The sequence below is a fragment of the Lycium ferocissimum genome, chromosome 11, assembly GCF_029784015.1.
Source record: "Lycium ferocissimum isolate CSIRO_LF1 chromosome 11, AGI_CSIRO_Lferr_CH_V1, whole genome shotgun sequence".
NCBI classification, from domain to species: domain Eukaryota; kingdom Viridiplantae; phylum Streptophyta; class Magnoliopsida; order Solanales; family Solanaceae; genus Lycium; species Lycium ferocissimum.
In genome coordinates this window covers 35,617,143-35,626,285 of record NC_081352.1, presented here as the reverse complement: position 1 = coordinate 35,626,285, position 9,143 = coordinate 35,617,143, and the positions used below count along the sequence as shown (strand labels likewise).

The 9,143-nt window shown below is 34.5% G+C and overlaps 1 protein-coding gene and 1 non-coding gene across 2 annotated transcripts; one reads left to right on the top strand and one right to left on the bottom strand.

Annotated features, from left to right (window-relative positions):
* Positions 1-3,116: 3,116 nt before the first annotated feature.
* Positions 3,117-3,198, bottom strand: TRNAS-AGA (transfer RNA serine (anticodon AGA)). Its single transcript has one exon. It is a non-coding gene; the product is annotated as a tRNA-Ser (tRNA).
* A 124-nt stretch (positions 3,199-3,322) lies between these two features.
* Positions 3,323-8,366, top strand: LOC132036073 (universal stress protein PHOS32). Its single transcript, XM_059426301.1, has 3 exons — positions 3,323-3,622; positions 4,476-4,982; positions 8,118-8,366. The coding sequence occupies exons 1-3, from the start codon at positions 3,424-3,426 to the stop codon at positions 8,123-8,125; spliced, it is 714 nt and encodes a 237-aa protein (XP_059282284.1). The 5' UTR covers positions 3,323-3,423; the 3' UTR covers positions 8,126-8,366.
* Positions 8,367-9,143: the final 777 nt, after the last annotated feature.

Here is a 9,143-nt window from a genome sequence, read left to right as displayed (position 1 = left end):
GCCACCTTGTTTTGTTCTCTGAAGCTATGCCTTAGCTCCGGATGTCCGAGCCTTTCTATTAAGTACTTGCATTAAGAAATAATAGACATGTAAGGTAAATGACCCTCTTTAATCATTTTGATTACCTCTGTTGAGTCTGAGTTGATTTTTAATGGTGCTAGGTTATGATCCACAGCAATTCTGAGTCCCTGCATAATGTACTCTAGTTAGTTCAAAGCTGTATTGGTAGTACGGGGTAATCCTTTCATGAAACCAATTACCTAGTTCCCACTACCATCTCTAAATACTCCTCCTATTCTGGGATTTTTTTGACAAGCCCCATCAATATTAAGTTTGAATATGCTCCTATTAGGGGGTTCCCACCTTACTTTCATTCTCACTTTTGTGCACTAACCAAATTCATTGTGCTATTTTTGTAATATATTAAGGATTTCTCGGATTTACTTCAAAAGATAGTCTTAAGAAAAGCCATAAAAGAAAAAAAGAAGTCGTGGTAAGCATAATGTTTTGAAAATGCTCTCTAAGCAAGGGAAAGCCATTTTTCCAAGGCAAGTATAACCTAAAAGGAAGCTTCTTCAGGGCTTTGGTGATTGAATTAACGTATAATTATATTCCATTGATTTAATATTAGTTGTCAACTTTTGATATACGGGATTGTTAAGTGAAAATACAGAAAAGATGAGTTTTTAGGGAGTATGTTTTTTTTAGAAAGGAATAAATTGCATTAAGAAGCGTGCAAGTGGATACCTTAAAGCTTTTTGTATTATTTTGTGAAAATGTATAATGAAAAATATGTACAACCCCAAGTATGACAAACATTTCTAAAGGGAGCAGGTAATGTATGCTAGGCGCTAGCAAATAAAAAAGTATCAGATCTCTTAAAGTTTTTATTTTCTCCTTTTTCTTCAGCAATTTGTGAATTACTATATTACAACAATATTTTGGAGGTTCTGCTTCAAAGATTGGTTCAAATTGGTGATCGGTTGGAATGTATTGCTACTGAAGCAGATTAGCCAATAAAATTCAAATAGTCAATATATAAACAAGGGATAAGGCACCGTTACCCCCCTGAACTATACCCGAATTTGCTACGTCACACCTTACCTTTCCCAGGGTCCTATTACCCCCCTAAACTTATTTAAAACGGAATAATTACCCCCCTAAACGCCGATGCCCACTCTCATATGGGAGAGTGACATACACACTCTCCTTGACACATGTGTATTTATTTGTTTTCTTTTTTTTTTTTTTTAATTTTTTCAAACTTACGTGTCAATTTTTTTTAAAATAAAAATAAAAAACTGAATTTTCATTAAAAAAAAATGAGTTTTAAAACCCGTCTTTTTTTTAATTTGAAAATTTGATTTTTTTTAAACCCATTAAAAAAAAAAACCTAAAAACATGGATTAAAAAACTGAATTTTCTTTTAAAAAAAGGATTTTTAAAACCCTTTAAAAAAAAAATTGAAAATTTGTTTTTTTTTTAAAACCCGTTTTTGAAAAAGAAAAAAAAAAATGAAAATGATTTTTTTTTTTTTAAATACGGAAAAATGGATTTGTTAAAAATATGGAAAACTTGATTATTTTTTTAAAATGTCTTAAAAAATCTTGATTTTCATGATTTCATTTTCTTAGGACACTTTTATTTTTCAAATAAAATCCGGAAAAGTGTTTTTCTTGCCAAAATGTGAAAAAACTGAATTTTTATAAAATTTTGAAAAAATTAATTATTTTCTTAACATGTGGAAAACCCGTTTTTTAAAACTAAATGTGGAAGACTAGATTTATTTTCAAATTTTTAAGAAAATGCAGATTTTTAAGAAAAAAATTAAGTTTTCCCCTTTTTTATGTTTCTCACTTTCAAAGAGAGTGAAACACACTCTCTTTGCCACATCGGCATTTAGGGGGTAATTATTCCGTTTTAAATAAGTTTAGGGGGGGTAATAGGGCGGGAAAAGGAAAAGGTGTGTCGTAGCAAATTCGGGTATAGTTCAGGAGGGTAATGGTGCCTTATCCCAATAAACAATCTACAATATTCTTATATAAGAAAAAATATCGATGCTAGTGTTTTAGTTTGAAGAATTATTGACTTGATCTTATTTCTATTTGACCATCTCAAACATCTACCTAAAGGTTCATTTTCAGTTTGACTAACCACAAAATTATAACCCCCAACTAAAAAATTTATCTTTTTTATTTTATAAAAAAGTCTATCCGATCAAAATTGTCATCCAAATGCGTATAAAGTCAATTCATATAACCTACTCCCCTACTATCTTTTCATGACATTTACACAGCTAAGGGAATATCCAATATCCGTGTTTCAACTATTAAAGGCAGTGGTAAGATAAATAGGATATGCCTACTCTTGATTAGAAGTTTTTCGCTCAAACCTTAGAAATGGAAACAAGAGAGCGCATCATCCTAAATTTAATTTAATTGAAATTTCAAAATTGGTATGGAGCAACAGGTGAGAAGTAAAATTAAATATTTGTTCCATTAATAAAAATAGTATTCTTAATCAGAAGTCTCGAGCTCGAGCCAGAAACATGAAAAAGATCATGGCAAGGAGCACTTCTTCCTTTTAATGATCTTATAATCTTACAGAGTGTGAATGGAAATTAGCCAGAATCTCTAAACAAATACTGAACATCGATTGGAAACCAAAAAAGGAGTTGTTTCATCAATAAAAAAATATCTATTCTTAATTAGAAGTCTCAGGTTCGAACCTTTAGAATAAAAACAATCCCGGTAAAGAGTTCTTCTCCCTCTAATAATCGAACCTTTAGAATAAAAACAATCCTGGTAAAGAGTTTTTCTCCCTCTAATAATCTTACGCAACGTAAATTCAAATTAATCGAAATTTTAAAATGAGTATCACATAAGCGGTTTAAAATTAAAATACATCTTTATTCATGAAAGGACACTCTTAATTAGAAGTCTCGGACTCGATCCACGAATATGAAAAAATTCATGATAGAACGTTCTTCCTTTTAGATCTTAAGAGCGTGAATCCAATTAGTCAAAATCTCAAAACAGAAACCAAACCCTCAATAGTCAATAGGAAACCAGAAAAGAGTTATTTCGTCAATGAAAAAGTGAAACCATGAGAAAAAGCGTGGACGGCAGGATTCGAACCTGCGCGGGCAGAGCCCACATGATTTCTAGTCATGCCCGATAACCACTCCGGCACGTCCACCTCATGCTCCTGAAAACAGTTTACTACTTATTAACCTAACCTTAATTTTAATTTTAATAGAACTGAAACAACACTCAACCAAGTATTCCTTGATCATCCCCATCCCCATTGACAAAAAGAGCAATATTCGCTCATAACCCCGTATAGCGATAAACAAGCATCAACCAAAACCCCCCTAAACACAAAAAAGGTCAACTCAACTCAACTCAAAATCCCCCCAAAACAATGCAACAACAAGATTCCGATCTCCCCATCCTTGCTAACATCAAAATCAAATCCTCATCCCCACGTTTCCCCCCACCCACCACCCCACCCACCGAGACCCCTACATCCAACGCTCAACGCAAAATCGGCATCGCCGTTGACTTAAGCGACGAATCCGCTTTCGCTGTTAAATGGGCCGTCCACCAATACCTCCGTCCAGGTAACCCTGTCCCCTCATCTCTACTATTTATAAATAAATTTGTACTCCGTGTCGAAAGTTAGGATTGAACTCATAACTAATATGCTACATACGCCTCTCCAGGTGACCCCCTCATCTTACTAGCATTATATATTTTAAAACTTATGACTTCATATCTAATACTATTTTGTAATTGGATTCACAATCAAATATTATAAATAGTTAGTAATTTTTTTTTTAATACATATACACAGTATAAGCAAAAAATATTGGGTTCACGTGAACCTGTAGATAAAACTTTGGATCCGCAACTGAGTTTCCAAGTTTTAGAAAATCCAAAAATGTTTATTTTTTCTTTACGAAAATTTTCACTTTGGAAAGTTGAGGTGTTTGACTAAAATTTTAGGAAAAAAAAAAGTGCTCTTAAGCTAGTACATGTTCCAGAAGATGCTTTCTAAAGCTGAATTATGGGTTCAATCTTAAGATTATTAGCACTGAACCCATAATATTTTTAATATTAATGGGTTCATATCTACTATTTATTGCAATTTTAGTAAATACATATAAATTTATACTCTGTGTCTGAGGTTAATTGAACCCATAACTATATATGCTACATACGCCTCTGCAGGTGACGCTGTCATCTTACTAGCGTTTAAACTCTATGGGTTCAATTTTAAGATTATTAGCATTGAATCCATTATATTTTTCACATTATGTTCATATCTACTATTTATTGCAAATTTTAGTACATTTTCTACACATAAATTTATATTTATTGCAAATTTTAGTACATTTTCTACACATAAATTTATACTCCGTGTAGAAAGTTAGGATTGAACCCATAACTAATATGCTATATACGCCTCTGCAGGTGACGCCGTCATCTTAGTCCATGTCCGTCCAACTTCCGTCCTTTACGGAGCTGATTGGGGTTCTGTCGATCTATCCATTGTCGATACTGAAAACGAAGAGAATCAACGTAAACTCGAGGTTGATTTCGATACTTTTACTACCACTAAAGCATCTGATTTAGCTCAACCTTTAGTTGATGCGAATATTCCGTTTAAGATCCATATTGTTAAGGATCATGATATGAGGGAAAGGTTGTGTTTGGAAGTTGAGAGGTTAGGGCTTAGTGCTGTTATTATGGGGAGTAGAGGATTTGGAGCTACTAAAAGGGGAAGTGATGGGAGGCTTGGGAGTGTTAGTGATTATTGTGTTAGGCATTGTGTTTGTCCTGTTGTGGTTGTTAGGTATCCTGATGATAAGGAGAGTGGAAATAATGATGTTGTTGAGCCGGTGGTTTCTGTTGCTTCGGGTGCTGTTGAAGATGATGATGAGGAAGCTGAGTTTCATGATGCTTCTGATGATCGAAAAGGTATGTCGCTTGTTACTTTTTCTGCGGTCTTTGTTTCGTATATTTGGATTATGAATGCTGTTATTTCTTCATTATTAACAGCTTGTTTGGATGGTTGTTACCTATTGTATTATATTGTGTTGTTAGTCTAAATACAATGTTTGATTGTTACATAAATTTTACTGTATTGTAAATCCATCATTATGTAAGGATGAAAAGTCCCATTTTATATAACGACCGATTTGGTGTGATCGCGTCGTTACTTTTTTTTTTTTTTTTTCCTTCTCATTTTATCGTTGCTTATTATCTAATAAATTCTATTTTATCCTTCAAGCTACCTTTTTATACTGTACCCTACTTTTCTTGTAGGTTTATCCTTCAAATTATTGATGTGTGGCATTATGTAATGACAAGAAACAATTACAATCTATCCAAACATTATATTCATAAAAACAATACATTACAATACAATACAACATAGTACAATATAATATGATACATTAGGAAACGATATGTAACAACCATCCAAACAAAGTGTTAGTGTTTTGTTTCCTTGATAATTTTCTTCTTTCACAGTCCCTCTGTCCCAAACGAATGATCAGGTTAGAGTACAAGGGCTAATTTCTTGTTAATTTTCTGCTTGATATCGGACGTTGTTTGCTCTATCTTTTGATGATAAAATTTAGTACTCTAAAGTTAGTTCAATTATTTAGGAGTGAAATATCAATTGAGAAGTTGAAAGGAAGTAAATGGGGATACTGAAGTCAAAATCAACCCTTGCTCCTTCCTCCACTCTAACTAAAAAAAATTCAGTCTTTCCCTCTCTGCCTGTTGCTAGTTCCTCCACCTCCTAAGCTTTTCTCCCCCATTGTCATCCCTATCTTTCAATAGATTTAATTTATGTTTCTTTTCCTATTACTTGTCCTGTTTGACAAAAAAATCCGTTATATTTTGGCATGGTGCAGGCTGTTTCTTTTAATTATATAAAGACGAGCTCAATGCTTCTATGATTCATAGACAAAATATTGTGAAATCTTCATAATAATTTTGGGGAAAATATAATTTGGTCATGATTGTTTTCTCTGTTTTTGACATCATACATCAGAACCCTGGGTTCCAAAATTAATAGAAATGCGAAAGGAATTTTATGGGATAGTCAGGTGCCTCCTTCTGAGAGAACAATGTTGAGTAAGCCTGTTTTAGAATGCTAACGGTCACACATGTTAAATCCTAAAGTCAATCTTCTTTTGAGTTTCCAAATGTGCTGTAGTACTTAAGGTTGAACTTTTGGGTCGAAAGTCCTAAAAGGAAAAAAAAAAAAAAAAAAAAGGGGTTGGAGTTCTGGTTCAACTTGAATCAACCAATCCCTTACCTGAGATCTCATGGGTGAAGAAGACATCTCCACTGAGCTTTGTTTAGGGACACACTATGAAAGATGTTTGGTGGAGGATAGCCGTGGCGCGCAATGTTGTTTCATGTGTGTTACCTAACATGACTTTAGACTGTCTATGAAGGGGTTGCCATCATTCAATGAGTGTTAAATGAATGAGCTGGTGGTAGAACTGATCAAAGTAATAAAAGAAGAAGAAAAGAGTAAAAGAAGATGACTGAAGTTGTGATGGATTAGATGCTAGGTTCAGAGCTGCTTTTTGAACTTGTTGTCTATCAAACGACATATGTGCTTACATTTGGCATTTCCTAGTGTGAGCAAAATCCAAGGCCTGATGTTTAATGACATTGCTCTGCTCTTGTCTGTGTTAATGACATTGCTCTGCTCTAGACCTCTAGTCTGCTAGATCCTGTTCTTCTTATTATCCACATCCTTATCGTGGAACTATTGGCTTACCTTAAGATTAGTTGGTACCAGTGTTGTCAAAGGTGCGCTTATGCTCTAACCATGTTGAGCGCTTCGCCTCGCTAGTGTCATCATCAAGGCTCTAAGACATACTTTTCCTTGCCAATGAGCCTCCCTTGAAGGGGTGACACTAGATAATTCATATTTCACTTTATCGTAATATTTTTACAATTCTTTTGTCCATATATTTGTTATTCATGCTTATTATTATTAGTCTTGGACTAAACATATATAGATTTGTATTTTGCACCATTGCGCCTTTTTTCATTATGCTTTATTTAGCTTTGGCTAACCTTACTTTTTGGCTTTTGATAACACTGGTTGGTACTTGGGAAAGAAAAAGTTTACATGAAGATGGTAAAGAGTGTTTTGGTTCCAGATGGTGTTGGAGATAGATGACCCCTATGGTGCATGTGCTTGTTAAGCCAGAAAGATCTCCTGTTTCACAATGAAAGTGGTAGATTTTTTTGAGGCTATTATAATCCACCAGATTGAGTTTACTCGCACAGAAATAACTGACAATTCTGATAAGCAGCAGGTTTCAGGTCTTTTAAGGATCTCAGTACTGCATACTGATTCAGAAAATGGCCGCTACATATGTTATTTCTTTTGTTTTTCTCCCTTTCAGGTCTTAGTCTAGGAGTTATTGAAATAAAATGAATGGGACCAATGTTACATATTTATGCACATTTTATATAATTTTAACTTCTTGAAGAGATGGCAAGTATGAATGGGACCAATGTTGCTTTTCTGAGAATACTTGCTTGTTGACCATTTATGATGCTATTGCATAGCTCTAAGTAATAAGACACTGAAAGTAACTAGGGATTACCTTTCTGAAATTTATTCTACTAGTAGAGTTGACACGGGAGTGAACAGTTGAAGGATTTTATTCAAATATCCCAAACTTGCATTAATTCCTGATTTTTAAGGAATTTGTTTTCTTAGAGAAACATTTTGACCAAACAAATATGGTAAAATTGATGGACATTTTTCCTCCATACCAAACACACCCTCAATGAGTATGTGAGATTCTGTTTAGAAATGAAAGGGGGTTTAGTCTGTTGATTGTCCTGCAAAGAGTTGCAACCTAGTTGAACACATCCTTGGTTCATAAATCAGTTTGTGCAGTCTATAACTTTCTCAAGGTTATTGAGCCCATTAATTAACTTTTGTAGCTCCTTCACTAGTTCTCAGCTCCATTCTTTTATTGCTGCAATTACTCCCGATTCCCTCTACTGATAAAAAGATATTCCCAGCCCTCTGTGCTTTGCTAAGATGTTTCTGGTTATTTGTGACAGATTCATAATGAAGGTGGGCGAGGTCTTCCCTTGGCTTGCACTAGCATTGACCAGCTTCCATGAGAACCAGTAGGCCCTTTGTGATGTCTGGAGTCATTTTATGTAAATGAACTTTTATAGCTTGTTTCCCTCTGCATCAACTTATTATGCTCCCCCCGTAGATGATTGTATCTGTTATGCTTGTCATATGCGCAATGTTGTTACTTGATTGTCTTTAGATACTTGCAGTGCAATCTAAACGTTTTTTATTACGTGTCCACTATATGCTTGTGGTCTTTATCCCAGTACAAGTCTAGTCGTGCAGTAAAAAATTTCCTGTACCGATGGATGCTGTAGTTTAATGCATCTATATATGTTGAGTACGTTGGACCGGCAAGACTAGAAGGAATTGGGATGGTTACTCTTTTGGCTATTCTGTACATTGAAAAAATTAGGGGGAAGGATGTTAGGACCTCTTATTGTCCAAAAATGAGGGATTGGTACACCTTATGAACTGGTGGTTTGATATATGAGATATTTGTGGACCTAGAATTGGATTGTAATTGATGCAACAAAAAAGCCCCAGAAGAGATTAGACTAAGCTAAAGTATAAATCTCCACACACAAACCGAACGGCGATGATATACGTTTCACACGGCGCACAATCCCATGGATAGTTTCGTTCGAAGTCCATCTTGGCCCTGGGGCCGTGGACTTCTTGGAATGGTCAATTCTGCGAAGGTGTGTACATACCCCGCCAAAAAAAAAAAAAACGTTTCCAAATACTTCTTTTTATTGCTAGTATCTTAAACAAGGAGTGTGCACCAAATTAACAAATGCGAAATACAACCAATGCATATAAACTTAATCATTGTTAAGTGATGTATTCTCACTTTGATTTTTGAAGGTCAAAGTAATGGTTTAGCGCAAACCTCGAGTGAACGTGATTATTTTCACCTTCAATCCCAATTAATATGTCATGTTTCGTTTATTGAACATCAGCTTGACCAACTTCTGAAAACCAGATTGGGTTCTAGAAAAAAAAGA

Bases quoted from the DNA above. Each gene is read 5' to 3' on its own strand.
- LOC132036073 (XM_059426301.1), top strand. From the start codon at position 3,424: ATGCAACAACAAGATTCCGATCTCCCCATCCTTGCTAACATCAAAATC. The intron at 3,623-4,475 runs GTAACCCTGTCC...ACGCCTCTGCAG, and splicing joins CCACCAATACCTCCGTCCAG to GTGACGCCGTCATCTTAGTC.